This window comes from Callionymus lyra, chromosome 18, assembly GCF_982586985.1.
Source record: "Callionymus lyra chromosome 18, fCalLyr1.hap1.1, whole genome shotgun sequence".
Lineage (NCBI taxonomy): Eukaryota > Metazoa > Chordata > Actinopteri > Syngnathiformes > Callionymidae > Callionymus > Callionymus lyra.
Window position 1 is genome coordinate 5296697 of NC_141835.1, and position 18082 is coordinate 5314778.

The 18082-nt window shown below is 41.0% G+C and overlaps 1 protein-coding gene across 1 annotated transcript; it reads right to left on the minus strand.

Moving 5' to 3' along the window:
* Positions 1-1696: 1696 nt before the first annotated feature.
* On the minus strand, positions 1697-17591 carry LOC148060214 (potassium channel subfamily K member 5-like). Its single transcript, XM_087780205.1, has 5 exons — positions 17191-17591; positions 6168-6279; positions 5511-5677; positions 5263-5431; positions 1697-3937 (listed from the first exon to the last, which is right to left on the minus strand). The coding sequence occupies exons 1-5, from the start codon at positions 17374-17376 to the stop codon at positions 3006-3008; spliced, it is 1566 nt and encodes a 521-aa protein (XP_087636331.1). The 5' UTR covers positions 17377-17591; the 3' UTR covers positions 1697-3005.
* Between the last annotated feature and the right edge of the window lie 491 nt (positions 17592-18082).

Here is an 18082-nt window from a genome sequence, read left to right on the forward strand (position 1 = left end):
GCAGCTAAAATGAGCAAGTTAGCTAAGCATTAGCGACGCAGCAGAGCCGTGCTGTGTCTCAAATCGCATACTAGCGTACTAAAAGTTAGTATTTTTAGTACGTTAGTGTGTCTCAATTCTTAGTATGCGAAATTTAGTGCGCCATGCACACTAAATTGGCGTACTAACACGCCCACAAAACTAGCATGGTTCGATGGACACTAACCATACTAAACAGCTGCCATTTTAGTGACGTTTTAAACGGAAGTTACGTCATATATAAATGCATATATATGCATATACTTAAATGTGTATTTTCAGCAGCAGTAGGAGGATAAACACGTCTTCGCTGCTGATACCAGCTTAAATATCTCGCGATTATTTAGATTCTCATATTTTTTCTTTATTTCTTTTTCCAAAGTTGCAAAACGTGCTGCCAGCAGGTGGCGATAGCGTTCAAACAGCTGCTTGAAACATCGTTAAATAGAAGTAGAAGAAGAAGCTGTCATGTGATTTCCGGTTAGTGTGTAGCAGCAGAGTTTGATTTGAGACATACTATCTGCGGAGAATTTGCGTACTAGTTAGTACGTACACTAAACTGATGCATACTAACTTCTAGCATACTAAGATTAGTATGCGATTTGAGACACAGCACAAGTATCGCTAAAAAGTCAGCAGTTAGCCATATGTGTAGCTATTAGCATTAGCAGCTAAAATGAGCAACTTAGCTAAGCATTAGCGACGCAGCAGAGCAAGTATCCATAGTTTATCTATTTGAGTCAGAAACAGAAAATATATATAAATATTTCCATCACAGGCTTGTAGAACTTTTTAGCATTAGCATTAGCATTTAGCGAATAAGCTCTGTTACTGACATTTCTTAAATAGTCTTTAATTAATTATAATTAATATTAATAAATAGGGTTAATTTAAAGTGAACTGAAGAAAATAAGAATCCAATCGAGGTGTAAAAGATTTAAAGACAAGTTAATTTCTTGAAATTTAACTTGAATATCGATTTATGAAAAATATTTAAAGTCTTTTTTTTTTTTTTTAACTTCTCATAATAAACTTTAAAACATTTAAAAATAGGACCCAAAATTTAGATTTAATCAGGAGAAGAAATATTCTCGAAAAGCACCTTATTTTACACAAAAACAACTAATAAATAGGATGATTCTAGACGTTGCATTGGCTCGTGGAAAAAAAAATGTTGTCATGTGTAATGAAAGTTTATTGATTCTAGTGGTTTGATGTCATGATCTGTTCTATTATGTAATGTTTGGTTAATTATTTGAAGAAAATTACGAAACTTTAAAAAACCTTTGGAACTCCAGATAAAAATGAAATCCAACCATTTTCATCAACAAGTTCTGATCCGTTATCTTTCCCTCGCTCTTCATTACACCACTGAGTTATCAAGTTCACTGAACCACAACAAAATCTTTTTAATAGCTCATGAAGACAAAACTTTCAGTTGGTCTTTTGTCGAAGAAAAAGTTAGTTTAATTAACGGTAAAAAGTGCCTTCAAATATCTCTTTGTGTGTCAACTTCAAACAGGAGAATTAAAAGAATCCAATATTTTGACTTTGATCTCGAAATCTCCCCACCGTGTCGAATCCACAGCAGAAAGGTTGAATAAAAGTGCATTTTCGCTAAAATCTGAAGCTTCAAACTCACAATTGTAGAAAAAAAAAAATGGGATCAAGACGAAGGAATATTTCATTGAAGTTTATTTTACAGTTTTGTCCAAAAATTCACATAAAAACCAAAAAGAAATAATTTAATCACATTTAAAAAAAAAAGAAAAAAAAAAAAAGACACGCTGGAGTTTTCACACAATGGATCGAGATGAAAGAGTTCTACCTACGACCGGAACCGATTCTAAATTTTAAAAAGGGACACGCTTTTGAAAATAGTACCAGACTTGCGTAACACTGCTGTGTGTGAGGACCGAAGAAATGTCGAAACCGAACTTAAAAAAAAAAACACCCAGTGTTAAATCTTACGAGTCCCCCGTGAACATGTGACGGCGAACAGGAAGTTGTGTCGTGGCGTTAAGGCAGATCTGGAGAGTCGTGTCTACAGTATGTTCTGTACTGTCGCAGGGTAACACTGTTTCAAGTAGCAAGCCAACATGTGCAAAAGGCGGTGAGGCGACATGTCAAGTGTCAAAAATCAAGGCGGTGGGGGGAGAAAAGACGCATCGATACCGATGACTGCGTCTCTTACGTCACGAGAGCATCGATCCGTTGCAGGTCAACACGGCGGCGCTTCAGTCATGAGTGCCAGAGCGAGCCCCCAAAGACAAACACCGGCATCAAGGCCACGTCCTGAACCGAGGTGTTTTTTTTTTTTGTGTTACGGCCACGGCTCCCGGCCAATGTTTACGAATCACAATCGAAAAAGAAGGTGCCGTGGGGGGGGCGGCGAGGGAGGGGGCGGCGAGGGAGGGGGCGGCGAGTGAGGGTAAAAGTGGAAATTCCCATTGTGCGCTGCCATGATGTGGTGCCAAGAGAGTCCGTTTAACACTTTTTAACTCGTTAACATTCAAGCCGGGTTTTTTATCTCCATATTGCGATGACCTCCAGATTATTCACACGTCCGGACGTCAAAACATCGAACTATCTCTGGCACCGTAGATGTCAAGGACTTCATTAAAAAAAACAAACAAACAAGAGATAGACTCCCTTGTTTTTACGGCATCGAACAAAGAACAACTGTCCTCGCTTGTGACATTCCACGCAGCTAGGCAATAAAATAAAAAAAAATCCTTCATTTTAATAAATAGGTCAAAGAAACACCAATATGGTGAATATCGTCGGCGGTCACCATGTGAACTCACGTCCACATTGCATTTATCGAGTAGAAAACACTCCAAAACGGCATGATTTAAATCGGACGCTCCTTTTTCGTCGATCATTGTTCAAGCTCAGCTCTTAAAATCTGTACAAAAGATTCATCATTCATTGTAAAAAACATTTGAAACGAGTGCTGTGTTCACATTAAAGTATTCCCACGGGCCTCAGGGCTCGGTGTTCTCTTCTTTGGCGTATTCTTCCACCAGCGTCTCGTAGGAGTGGCTTCGCCCCGAGCCCTCGCTCGTGAACACCGACTCCTCCGACTCGGAGCCGTGCTCTTCCTTCGAGTTCGTCTCCATGTTGTCTTCACATGTCGTTATCGAGATTTTAGCTTTGGAGTCGTCGTCGTCGTCCTCCTCCTCTTCCTCTTCCTCGTCTTCCAAGTTGTCTCCGAGATAGTTCTCCTCGTCTATGAAAGTGATGTTAGCAGCTTGGAAAGAGCGGGAATGGTTACAATCCCAAGTCCTTCTCCCGGTTCTCCCGCAATCGTCCGCCCCCCCGTTCTCCACGCTGACGTCCTTGTCCAGCTGGTTGACGTACTCCTGGTCCAGATCCGCGCTCTCCACCTGGTCCTCCGTCAACAGCGGACCGTTGTCCGAGCGGAGGAGGTAGTTCTTGGACTTGGAGATGGCGTCGGTGACGCGGTCGCTGAAGCTGTAGCGCCGCTTCTGCCGCGGCGAGCGGTCCAGGCTCAGGATGGTGTGTCCGTTGAACATGGGCGCGTCGTTGCAGCTCTTGGAGCGACCCATCTCCTTGGACTTGCTCTTGCCGCCCTCCGCCTTCCGCTCGCTCTTGCTCCCGATCTGCTTGATCAGGTCGTTGTAGCCCTCCTGCTTCTTGGACAGGAAGCCGAAGATGTTGACGTCGTTGGGCGTCGGCGGCAGGCGCAGCGAGGCCTTGTGGGACTCCTTGTAGTGACGCAGCTCCTCCAGGGACAGCTTGCGAAGCTTGCGCCGCTTCTTCAGAGCCTTGTGGGCCTCGATGACCATGCGCACCTTCCAGTTGAAGAACAGCGAGAGCCAGGCCAGGCCCAGGTAGATCCACACTTCCACAAAGTAGCGGTACAGCGTCGGGTACTCCTTGTTGGGCTCCACGCCTGAGAGAGAAAGAAGTAGAGGTTGAGGAACGACTCGTCTGTGAGGATTATTCACTGTAGCTGCATCTACTCTGGACCGGAACCACGTTATGTATTCACACTAATGTTCACATTTTAACTCCTGAACACTCGGCTCACTTCTTCAGGCTTTAAGCACGTTTACAAAAAGTTACTTATTCACCGATTCCAGTGAAAATTAACAATAGAGTCTCAGGAGGCTGGTCCACCTTCCGCAGAATTATTTTTCTTTGTTGACATCCTAACGCCGTTTATATAATCATCCGATAACTTCACTTTTGGTGCCAACAAATCAGTGAACTCCCATGATGCTTTTCGACACGCTGCTCCATTTATTGACGGCTGATGGGTCGCTACAATACGGACTTTAAATCCTACGTCTATGTCGCCATGTCAAAAGTCACCAACTGCTGTAATTGGTTGACTGGGCGGCAAAGCACTACTGGAGCTGTTCAGGTCACCGTTACTGAGAGGGTTGACTCCTCATATTGGGTTACGACGAGTTGGGAAGTTCCAAGAAATACCGGTCATTTAAAGAAGTCGAAAATAAACTCGCAGATTTTGTTCATCGGAGTGGACGCCATGTAAAACGTCGCCTCATCTGACTTCACAGCAAACATGATTTTTCCTGAATGAAGATGAAAGAAGAGATGAAAGTGTCTATTCAGAGACACAACTTCATGAACAAGAAGAGGTTTTCGCAGCCGCCGAGTGTCATGGGGCTCCGAACAGAAGCGCCTCTGAGGCCCCGGTGAGTGAGAGCGAATCACTTAACAAAACACTCACTCGGCACACGTTAAAAAAAAAACAAGATCCAATTAGCATCGGCTAGCGCTAGCTTATGATTTGTTTTGGTTACTAAATAAATAAACTAGAGCCCACAGAGATGGTGACTAAACTAGTGAAGGAAACCCAAAAGTGTGTGTGTGTGTGTGTGTGTGTGTGTGTGTGTGTGTGTGTGTGTGTGTGTGGATCCACTTTGAGATCAACACAGGAAGCGCAGTGACTCACAAGTACAGCGTTGTGTTTACAAAAGTTTGTACAAATATCTAGCGTGTTTACTCGACTGCAAGAATGGAGTCGACTCCTGCTGTTGAACAGGTAAACATCTCCGAAACGTTTTGTGTTCGTCGACACCTGTTGTCACAAGATAGCAGTTTCCCAGTAAAAGTTCACCTCAGTGATCGTAAAGCCGAGAAAAAAAACATTAGTTCATATAAAATTGAACCATTTAACTCAAAAGTAAAACATAAATAAAGACAGATTTACAACAAAAACAATCTGAAACTATTTCATTCTCATCTTACCTGCAACCAAATCCCCAAAACCGATGGTGGTTAAGGTGACGAAGGAGAAGTACAATCCTTCCACGTAACTCCAGCCCTCCTGGGACATGAACACTAAGGGTGGGAGCAGTAAATGGACCAGGACACCCCACAGCAGAAAGATGGCCGTGCAGGTAAACTGAGCTTTTCTCTGAAAAGGGAAAAGAAAAAAAAACGTCAAATCTTCTGTGAGGTTCGAGCGGAGCTTCTCTCGCGGCGTATCCTCTTACCATCGAGAAGCCTTTCTTTGTCAGGTACTGGCCGAGGTGTTTGGCTCGGCCGCCGAAGAACTTTCCCAGCTCACTGATCCAAGTGAGACACAGGGGAACCCCGAACAGACCGTAGAAGATGCAGAACATTCTGCCCGCCGAGGTTTTTGGAGCGATGTTTCCATAACCTGAGGGTCGGAGGTCACATTAAAACACCAAATTAATGAAAACATAAACAGGAAAAACGGACAATAATGGAGCTTGAATTAGGGCTGCAGGATATAGGAAAAAAAGTGCGATATTCAATATTGGCGTCTTGAATTGCGATATTAATGCGATATTTTTTTCTTTCACCTAAATGTGTAGTTGCGCAGCTTCCGTGTTTATACTAAGACGCATTAGCAAGATGCGTCGCCATAGCAACTGAGCCTAGCAAGCTGCGCAGCTAACAGACGGAGACGTAAACAACAACGAGACATAGAAGTACAAACAACTTTACAGAAAGTGACACTGATTGGTCGAAGTGTGTTTAAAAAAATGCTTGATTTTAAACAATAACAAAAAAATATATATATAATTATCACACATGTGCCAATATTGCGATATCAATATTTATTGCGATATATCGTGCAGCCCTAGCTTGAACACATCTCTACCGTTGAAACAAAGGTTACTCACCGATGGTGGTGATGACGGTGGCAGCAAAGATAACCGCGTTGGGCCAATTCCAGTTGTTGAAGGTCTTGCTGCCGGTGATCGTGACTCCTTGACCTGCAGCCTCAGACACCGCCTAACAAAGACACACACACAAGCGATTAAAACCTACAACACACAGATTATTTCAACATACAATTAGGTTGTAAATGGAGCACGAGAGCCCAAATATATATATTTTTTAGCTTTAAAAACAAATACTTTGCCGTTCATCTTCCTCATACAGTTTTAAAAACGATTTAACGGATTAAAAAGTAATTTTATTGAACAGGATGAAGATAAACATGACAAATTCCCCAAAGATTCAAGTCAAATGTAACACAGGAAGCCTGTTACACACACTTCCTTCCAATCCGATGGTATCTCCTCTGATGGAGTCAATCGTCCACCGTTTGCCCGAGAGACTCTTTTTAACCTCAGGCTCGGATCAACCCTTCAGTCGGGAGGAAAGAAACTGGAATGGCGGCGTTTATAAACAATAATTCCTCACGCGACGTCACGGCGTGTTGACGGATGCATCCGCCGTGATGCCATCACACAGAGGTATTAAGATTTTCGTATAATTGACTTAAACCCTTAAGTCGTACGGTAGAGTCTCCAGTCATAATAAGCTGTGCTGCCCTGTAATTACAGCTCAACGGGGAGGCCGGTCTTTGTCTGCCGGAACAACACACTTCATCTTTTGGACTCCGAGATAACAAGAGCAGGACTCCATAGAGAGCCGAGACTCCCTCGCGAGGACCATTATCCTGCTCGACTCGTGTTTATGTCTGCGACTCGGTGAAATAACTTCTGTTATTGGATGAGCTCGGGATAATTTGGTTTGGAAGATGCGATAATGGGAAGCACATGTCGCTCAATCTAACTTCGGTCTGGTGACCTTGGATAAATTGAATAAAAAAAAGGTAGGATCATCTATTTTAAACCAAAGATTAAGTTCACTACTATTTGACCTCAAACATACCAGAGCTCTTGTTGAAAAGAACAACAGTTACAATCGTGAGGCCGGAGACATGAATACAAGCGTAAAGGTAGGAGGTTCAGATGGTTCAAGAGGCAGATTTCATTTGGAAAACCCTTGACAGGAAATACCAGGTGACAGTGAGTGGTATCAAATGATAACCAGGGGCATCATGTACAAAGAAGTTTGTGGATTTTCTACTTAAAACGGTTGTACGTTCAAATCCAGAAAATGGTGTACAAAAATATTCAGCTATATTAATCTGCGCGTACACACGAATACAAACACTTTTCATTCGTACATCCCAGTTGACGTAGAATTAATCGCAGACTTGTTCGCCCCTTTCCACACCTTAATTTACTTATTGGAGTCCGTGATTTTTCTCTCCACGATCAGAAAAAACGAATGAAAACATGAATTTGACCTGAATTAACACTTTAAATCCGTACATTACAAAAGATTTACATACAGGGTTATTAACGCAAATACTTTATTTACAGAGATGATCAGGGGCTTATCTGAAACATCTTAAAATAACAAGAATTATTATTGATGCATATGAACTTTGACGTGTGTCAGTACATGAGGCCGCGTTTATTTTCACGATACTGTATCAATATCAGCACTTTATCCATTTTCTCATGGCTTTCAAATCATAATTATGGTTCACGGTTTAAGCAAATGTGTTCAAAATGAACTAATTTGATTTTCTTAAAAATGAACATGCAAATATTCACTTCTCTTGTTCATTTTTGTTTTTGCAATTAAACTACCGGCCTCTAGATGGCAGCAGTCATTACATCCTCCGCAGCTAAAAGCCAAGGCGAGTGTTGGGAGAGTTTCGGTTGTGACGTTCATTAAGTAATTCAATAATAGAAACAATGAAAACCCGAGAGATCCCGGCGATGACTGAGGATGAGAGGATACAGTGACTCCTGCAGCTTTTAAAGCTGATGTTTGGACATATTTTGGTTTGAAAACAAATGAAAGCAGTTACGACTTCGTCAAGAGTCATGTGGTCTGTAAATACTGCAACACCAGAGTCAGGTACTCGACAATACTACAAATATTTTCTTGTTACTACAGTATACAAATATATTGAATCGTTGCCCCTGTATCGTGATACGTATCGTATCAACAGACAAATACACACCCCTAGTAATAACTATTGTAAAAAAAACAAAAAACAAGCTTATACTCATTTTAACATATACTATGTGACACTGTTGAAGTTAGATACTAAAGAGAGGTGGAAAGTACCAAATCTTGACTAAAATAATATAATATATTGACATTGCATTACAAATTAGTGAAGATCAAATTTTAGGGCTTTCAATTTATTCATAAAATAACACTACTACAAATATACATGTTTTCTTTTACCCTCAGGAGATTAGAATGTAATATAATAACCACAGATACTGCCAACACCAAACAGGTTGCACACAGTTCAACATTTACACAAGTAAAAACACACAAAAGAATAAGGAGGTTTCTCTTGTGTGGAAGTCATTTAAGTAAGTAAACTGTAGCTGTGTGAGTATATATACTTTATTTACACAACTAAGTATGTTACGCATGAATGAGTTAGTACAATAGAAGAACATGCAGTAATTCCATCCATTTAAAAACAAGGTCAATTACATTTGTTGTTGTAGCTTAGCTTGTTGTTTAGCGCTTGAGTGATGAAATCAAAAGATAAATTTGCAAAACAAACCGTGTTCGACACAATAATTTGAGCTCAAGGGTTTCTTCTGACCCAAATAACAGTTTCAGAGCAACTGTTGTGACAAACATTTACAAACACTTTGATGTCGTGTTAGCATCACGCCATTTATGCTAACGGTTTATGGAAACAATGGCTGCAACTTTTCTCTAAACCCCGAGGAAATCATGGGAGCAACGTTTGACTGATGACAACAAACATATGTTTTCACACTCCACTAGGTCAGTTGCTAGAAGGCCTTTCTTCGACTCCAAAGCAGGAGAAGAGTAGAAAAATGTCTCCGAGCAATGACCCATCTCGCTCAGCAATGCTCCGAAAGGTCAAAGAGTCGGTGACCTGGCAGGGCTCGGGGTGACAAACGACCCCGAGAACAAGGAGTCGCGCTCATACGTCGGCTCGCGAAGATAAAAAGGCGCTTGTGTGTCGAGCCAGATGATGTCGTCGGACTCGCTCGCAATAACGGCAGCTGGAGAACCGGATTCCGAATAAACGGCTCAGAACGTCTTCTAGAAAAACAACTTGGAGAACAGGAATCTGTGAAGCCTCGTCCAAAAGAATCCAAGTTAAAACACACATGGATTCATCATCTCAAGTGTTTCTAATCAAACTTAAATTTATTCTCCTAGCAGGGAATCGTAAACCTCAAAATAGTTACGGATTATTTGGCGTAAAACCCAAACTGATGTTTTTTTTTTGACAAATGCTAACATCTCTGTTAGCATCTCCTCTTACTGTGTGAAAGAGGTCCCAAATCGCACACTTCTGCACTTCATATTTTGAGTGCACAAGTGTGTCCCGAAAATGTAGTGCGCAATGAGCACTCAAACGGCAGAAAAACTGAGTGTGGATCGATGGACACTTTCCACCCTCAACGACCTCCATCTTAGTGTCGTAGATGAAGCTAAACTGAAGTCTTCGGAGCAGATACCGACGTAAACGTCTTGAGAAAACACTTATTTTACCACAAAACAACAATAATAACACAATGAAACACAACTTAATAACTTCAATTGGAGAAAAGTGCTGTCAAGTTTCAACAACTGGTTGTAAATAGTGATAAAAAGTAGTAGAAGAAGAAGCCGTCGAGTCATTTCCTGCAAGTGTGTAGCAGCAGAGTTTGATTTGAGACAGTACTACACTGTCAAGTAAGTGCACTTAAAGAAGTGCGTGATGTGAGGCATAACAACAGCCTTCATCATAGGTAGAGATTGTGCACTAAAAATAAATACAAATTGCACTTTATTTATTATCTGTGGAACATCGAGCTTCGAAAATGTCGTTATGATAGCGGCCAAAAAAAATAAAAATGTATACACACTTATATACACACTTATGACACCAACAAAAGTTTTAAAACTATGCTCAGGGTTCAACGGACATAATTCAAATATGAACTTTTCAAAAATGTACATTTTAAAGTGATTTATTTAAACCTTTTTTCCAACTATATTGGGTTTAAAACGATGGTCGGGTGTTGAGTTATGAGGGCGACATTCCTTAAATAATCAATAATGATCAGAAAAATTGAGTGTGGATCGATGGACACTTTCCACCCTTAACGACCTCCATCTTAGTGACGTCGATGAAGCTAAACTGAAGTCTTCGGAGCAGATACGGACGTAAACGTCTTGAGAAAACACTTATTTTACCACAAAACAACAATAATAACACAATGAAACACAACTTAATAACTTCAATTGGAGAAAAGTGCTGTCAAGTGATAGAGTTTCAACAACTGGTTGTAAATAGTGATAAAAAGTAGTAGAAGAAGAAGAAGCCGTCGAGTCATTTCCTGCAAGTGTGTAGCAGCAGAGTTTGATTTGAGACAGAACTACACTGTCAAGTAAGTGCACTTAAAGAAGTGCGTGATGTGAGGCATAACAACAGCCTTCATCATAGGTAGAGATTGTGCACTAAAAACAAATACAAATTGCACTTTATTTATTATCTGTGGAACATTGAGCTTCGAAAATGTCGTTATGATAGCGGCCAAAAAAAAATAAATGTATACACACTTATATACACACTTATGACACCAACAAAAGTTTTAAAACTATGCTCAGGGTTCAACGGACATAATTCAAATATGAACTTTTCAAAAATGTACATTTTAAAGTGATTTATTTAAACCTTTTTTCCAACTATATTGGGTTTAAAACGATGGTCGGGTGTTGAGTTTTGAGGGCGACATTCCTTAAATAATCAATAATGATCAGAAAAATTGAGTGTTGATCGATGGACACTTTCCACCCTTAACGTCCTCCATCTTAGTGACGCCGATGAAGCTAAACTGAAGTCTTCGGAGCAGATACCGACGTAAACGTCTTGAGAAAACACTTATTTTACCACAAAACAATAATAACACAATGAAACGCAACTTAATAACTTCAATTGGAGAAAAGTGCTGTCAAGTGATAGAGTTTCAACAACTGGTTGTAAATAGTGATAAAAAGTAGTAGAAGAAGAAGAAGCCGTCGAGTCATTTCCTGCAAGTGTGTAGCAGCAGAGTTTGATTTGAGACAGAACTACACTGTCAAGTAAGTGCACTTAAAGAAGTGCGTGATGTGAGGCATAACAACAGCCTTCATCATAGGTAGAGATTGTGCACTAAAAATAAATACAAATTGCACTTTATTTATTATCTGTGGAACATCGAGCTTCGAAAATGTCGTTATGATAGCGGCCAAAAAAAAAAAAAAATGTATACACACTTATATACACACTTATGACACCAACAAAAGTTTTAAAACTATGCTCAGGGTTCAACGGACATAATTCAAATATGAACTTTTCAAAAATGTACATTTTAAAGTGATTTATTTAAACCTTTTTTCCAACTATATTGGTTTTAAAACGATGGTCGGGTGTTGAGTTTTGAGGGCGACATTCCTTAAATAATCAATAATGATCAGAAAAATTGAGTGTGGATCGATGGACACTTTCCACCCTTAACGTCCTCCATCTTAGTGACGTCGATGAAGCTAAACTGAAGTCTTCGGAGCAGATACCGACGTAAACGTCTTGAGAAAACACTTATTTTACCACAAAACAACAATAATAACACAATGAAACGCAACTTGATAACTTGTTTCATTTGGAGAAAAGTGCTGTCAAGTTTCAACAACTCGTTGTAAATAGAGTTAAAAAGTAGTAGAAGAAGAAGCCGTCGAGTCATTTCCTGCAAGTGTGTAGCAGCAGAGTTTGATTTGAGACAGAACTACACTGTCAAGTAAGTGCACTTAAAGAAGTGTGTGATGTGAGGCATAACAACAGCCTTCATCATAGGTAGAGATTGTGCACTAAAAATAAATACAAATTGCACTTTATTTATTATCTGTGGAACATCGAGCTTCGAAAATGTCGTTATGATAGCGGCCAAAAAAAATAAAAATGTATACACACTTATATACACACTTATGACACCAACAAAAGTGTTAAAACTATGCTCAGGGTTCAACGGACATAATTCAAATATGAACTTTTCAAAAATGTACATTTTAAAGTGATTTATTTAAACCTTTTTTCCAACTATATTGGGTTTAAAACGATGGTCGGGTGTTGAGTTTTGAGGGCGACATTCCTTAAATAATCAATAATGATCAGAAAAATTAAGTGTTGATCGATGGACACTTTCCACCCTTAACGACCTCCATCTTAGTGACGTCGATGAAGCTAAACTGAAGTCTTCGGAGCAGATACCGACGTAAACGTCTTGAGAAAACACTTATTTTACCACAAAACAACAATAATAACACAATGAAACGCAACTTAATAACTTCATTTGGAGAAAAGTGCTGTCAAGTGATAGAGTTTCAACAACTGGTTGTAAATAGAGTTAAAAAGTAGTAGAAGAAGAAGCTGTCGAGTCATTTCCTGTAAGTGTGTAGCAGCAGAGTTTGATTTGAGACAGAACTACACTGTCAAGTAAGTGCACTTAAAGAAGTGCGTGATGTGAGGCATAACAAGAGCCTTCATCATAGGTAGAGATTGTGCACTAAAAACAAATACAAATTGCACTTTATTTATTATCTGTGAGCATCTGTAGCAGCTGGAACATCGAGCTTCGAAAATGTCGTTATGATAGCGGCCAAATAAAAAAAAAAGAAACACACACTGCAGTCAGTATACAGATAGCAACTGCACACAAAAAGCCTGGCAGCTGTTTGCACGGCTCGCTCACATTCTCAGAGTATTTTTCCACGTCTCGCTCGCAGAAGGACAGCTGGTCACGAGCACGAGAGCCTCCTCGCGCTCGTCCACCGCGCTCGCATTGATCTCAGATACGGCGAGAAGGTTGTGAAACGTGACCCTTTCCAAGAAACGTCGAAATCACGAGGTCAGCTCGGAAATCAACGCAGGTGTGGAAAGTCTTTTATAGTGTCAAAGTAATATTTGTAGAGACCGGGGTCACAAATGTTAAACAATCAAAACAATACCCGATAAAATATATACTTGTAAAAAAGGTCAAGACAGACACGGGAGTCAAACGAAAACAGGAGTAAAAGACGGTCAAATAAAGGGAGATGAAAACTTTCCAGATAGAAATACTTCCATCTGTGGAGCAGATCGTTTCCTGTGTTAAAATAAGATCACGTTTTAATCCAAGTTTTCTCAGCGAAGCTCGAGCCACGCTTGTAGGATTTAGGCCAGAGAGTCACTCGCCTGCAATCAAACCCATGACACGCACTTCTGCCCCCCCAAAAAAAGAGGAATAAATACTTTACTATTTGGAGACAAAGCGGCTTCTTCGCCGCTGAAGGCACATGACGTGATGCGGCGAAGGAAACAGAGTCTCGCTTCATCCACGCCGCCGCTCGCCGCTCTGACCGGAGGCCATGTTTTTCTTTCTGCATGTGACAGAACAACATGCCATGTTTGCAGATTCACAATCTGGTCCAATCGAACGTGACCCGCGGTGACGTGGGATCGTAATTCAAGCGTGCGGTCGGCCATTATTGCAGCGAGGAGGAAACAGACCGAAAAAAGACTTCAGTCAAGTTATTTAAACCTAAACATCGTTTTTGAATCGAGACAAACCAACGTCGTGGATCGTCTTGTCGTCGCTTTAACTTTCGAGCGAATCAAGGTTTTCTTGGTCAAGTTGTGACGTATTGATCCGTGAAGGAACAAATCCACCGAAATCACAAGCCGTTCACGGCACTGAACCAAGTCCAATGAAGACGCCAAAGTCTGGTCCCGATATTAAATCTAGCACAAGACTTTTTCCACTGACCACCGAGGAAGAGCCAAAATCGAGGCGTCATGGGAGCCGACGTTTTCTAGGTCAAACCTCTTTTGAGGACATTTATAGAAGTGAAAGTTTTTCAGATTAAAGTTCAGTAAAAGTTTCAAGTGACACTTCGATGGGAACCTAGAGACTTTCGATATGTGTTTTTCGTCCACTTTGAGCCCAAATGTGGAGACAGTTCCAAGTTATCAACAAAAACAAACAAACAAAACGTTCAGACCTGTCAATCATTGATGTGTGAAAGGTTTCCGTCTCTTTCAGCGTGAACTGGGAGAGAATACATTTAAATAATTGCAAATACATTAGGTCCAAATACAAGAACAACAACTTTAGCAACATGAAATTAGCCACGGTGATGCTAATCAACGCACAGGCTAGCATGGCTAAGCTAACGCGGACAAAAACATCTACACATTTAAAGATGAGGAAATTAATCTTGAATTTAAACGGTTTCATTTGCTGTTATATTTCTTAACCATATTCTGTATTTAAGGGTCTGTTGATGAAACAGAGGATTTTTTTTATTTATTAATAATCGATTTAAGTGGAATTTTACCGACAGATTGAATGATTTGATTTTTCTCGTTGCTAGTATTGGAAGGGTCAAAGGTCAAATTTAGGATTTCAATTTCAATACACTCTTGTGAGTCATTATTTATAAATGTCTTGTTGAAGAGTTTACTAAAATAATGTTCAATTAAACTCAAATTTCTAACATTTAATACGGAAAATTTCCGTTCACTTTGACGTAGCAAAGGTCAGTCAAAACGCGGGAGGAAACCAAAAGGTCAGCGTCAATAAAAAAAAGGTTGTGGTCGTCAATGTATGGATGTGTGTCGGATCTTTCACACCCGTGAAGATACACATCCAGGTTTCACGCTTCGTTAAACGCTACATTTAAGTTAAAGCGCCGCATTCATCGCCGCCAGATCAAACCCCGGGAAAAAAATAAACAATTCAAAGTAAATACTGAGTCGATCCTGCGTTTCTTAAAATGGCCGAGGGGATTAGAGCAAACAACCCTCCCGCCCACGGCGAACTTTTTACGACGGCTTCTCCAGCGCCAACGTTGATGGGCCATAAAATGCGATACGTTAACTGCGACCACTTCAAGGCGGAGTTAACGGTTAATAGTAAACCGCTTGTTAATAAAACGGAGAGCGGCGGCGGCGGCGTCACTCGCAGGATACACTCCAATCGCAAATGAGTCGAGGAAAAAGTTTCCGTCGTGGAAATCTGGGCGAGGAAAAAAAAAAATCGTTTGTAGTGGCGGCGTCAGGTGGCGACAGGTTCATCGGCGTGTTCGGCGACACCCCTGAGACGGAGGGGGGTCTTTTGTTCGCTCCAACGGTCGCGCAGGCGCTATGAATGGGGGAGAGTTTCACCCCCAAAAATCCATGATAGAGAGCAGGGAAAGTGGGGGAAATAGAGCATGAAAAGGGGGGAAGTCACGCCGCTGAAGGATGCAAACACAACAACAAAAAAAGGGGGTACAAGTCGAGGCATGTTCCTGGTCTGTCAGAAACATCTACTTAAACTTGGAGAGAAAATTCGTTGCAGAGAGTGACCAGTGTTGCATCAGACGAGGAGAGAAAAAAAATCAAATATGCTTTAAATGATTCAGCAGATGTTACGAGCAGCTGTCAGGCGGCTGAGAGAATGGAAAAAGGGATATGAAACCAAAAGACATGCCAGGAACTTATGAAGAGATTTTCTTTTTCTTTCCCTCAGTGAACGAAAAAAAGGGTGTTTGTTTCATGCATAGTGTGTTTTTCGAGAGAAGTATTAATCTCTCACTGGTGTTTTGTTTGTCGTGATAATCCCGAGTTTAATTTAACTTTTAAACACACGGTTTAAATCTCCATTGAGATTTGTCGAGATCGAGAACACATTCAAGTTGTGACTCAAATCTTGAGGACTTTGACAGACAGTAAAACACTTATATACACACTTATATACACACACTTATATACACACTTATGACACCAACAAACGTTTTAAAACTATGCTCAGGGTTCAACGGACATAATTCAAATATGAACTTTTCAAAAATGTACATTTTAAAGTGATTTATTTAAACCTTTTTTCCAACTATATTGGGTTTAAAATGATGTGTTGAGTTTTGAGGGCGACATTCCTTAAATAATCAATAATGATCTTTAAATATAATCGAGTCGAGGTTTAAAGTCAATCCATCGTTATATGCAACACGGACGGAGGATTCCAGTGAATTCACCGACAGGCGTCCGCTTGTATAAGAGCTTTCGAAACCGTTTATTGATGTGAAATAAAATAAGTGGGGGCGTTATATCGCAAGTTTTATAATTCGTTATAAAAGTGTATCTTAAACCAGCTCCACAAAGAAATGATAACTTTTGCCACAGAGTTTGCATCAACACTTGTTTGTGTATTTTACATTCTCTCTATTAAAAAAAAATAATGTTGAGACTGCGGGCTGAATTGAATGTGTTTATGGGCCGCAAATGGCCCCCGTGCCTGATTTGAAGGTGTCTATATAGTGCGCCCCATTTTATCTTCTTTTTAGGGGGTTCGTCTGTTGCAACTTTGTGTATTTTGAAGCTTCTCCAAGAGGCCTGGTTACACTTTTTTCTGAAAGCATACGACTCGACCGACACGAAAACAAACAAACATCAAGTGTCTGTATTTTGAGGATTTATATAATGGTTTAACCCTTGTGTATATATAAATATATATAAATATATAGGTGTTTTAAATGTAGAGATATCATAGATAACAGTGGGAAACATCAAAGATAAAAAGTCACAGTTGATGTTCAAGTCACTGTTGAACACGATATGAAAAGCAAAGGTAAATGATGCGTTTATGTGTTATTTTTGCTGCGACACTTGAACGCATCAGCGGCTCCTGTGTTATCAAACGCATTGAACAAGATGAACCTGCACAGATAAGCTCGAGATAAAGTCCACCGGTCTCCTGGGTTATTAACTACTGTGTGTGACAGACTTTCAGCAGCTGGCGCTCATTAAAGAAACAACAACAAAGTTATTTCCCAAAAAAAACAAACGCTCACCTCCAATATTCGGTCCAGGTCCTCTCTGCTCAGACAAGGGTAGTCCCTCAGGATCTGCTCCTTCTGCAGGCTGTAGTCTTTGGCGGCTCGCTTCCAGTTGGGCTCCTCCAGGACCTGGAAGATCGCTGCCCCGATGGACAGGTAGAAGATGATGGCAGACGTCAACAAGGGGCCCTTATCGACCATACTGTTGCGCGCTGAGGGGGGGCCACCACTCTCTCTCTCGAGGATCTAGACCCGGCTCGTCATCCTGACCCGGTTCTGCTGCTGGACTCTCTGGCGTCTCTTCCTCCGCGCTCTGGGGACAGGCAGGTGAGACATCACCGGCCAGGTGTGGCTCGAGGGGCCGCGGCAGCGCCGTGTGTGTGCTGGGAGTCCACGTGCACGAGTCAGGGGGTCGAGGGGGGAGAGAAGCGAGTGAGGAGGAGGAGAAGAAGAGAGGGAAGTCTAGAGAGAGAGAGAGAGAGAGAGAGAGAGAGGAGCAGGGACCGCCCAGGAGCCCGGACCCGCGCCTGTGGACGCGAGGACCGCCCCCGGGAGACAAAAGAACCGGGACACAATAGAGGACACTTGTCAGACCCCCAACACCCCCCAACAAAAAAAGACTCCTTCAAAACACTCGAGCAGTGAAGGATATGAATCCTGCTGGTTCTGCTGAGTCAGCAGAAAAGTTTGTGGGGAGTCACGTGACCAATACATGTTCAGCGATCACGAAACTTAATGATCGATTGGTTATTTAAAATGTGTTGATATGTATATTAATATTGCTGATTTAAATGTGTTTTGTGTATTATTGCATTTTTATTTATATTTATTTTCAATTGTATTTATGTCTTCTTTGGGCAATAAACGCAAATTCCTATTAGGTTATTAAAAATTAATCATATCTGTG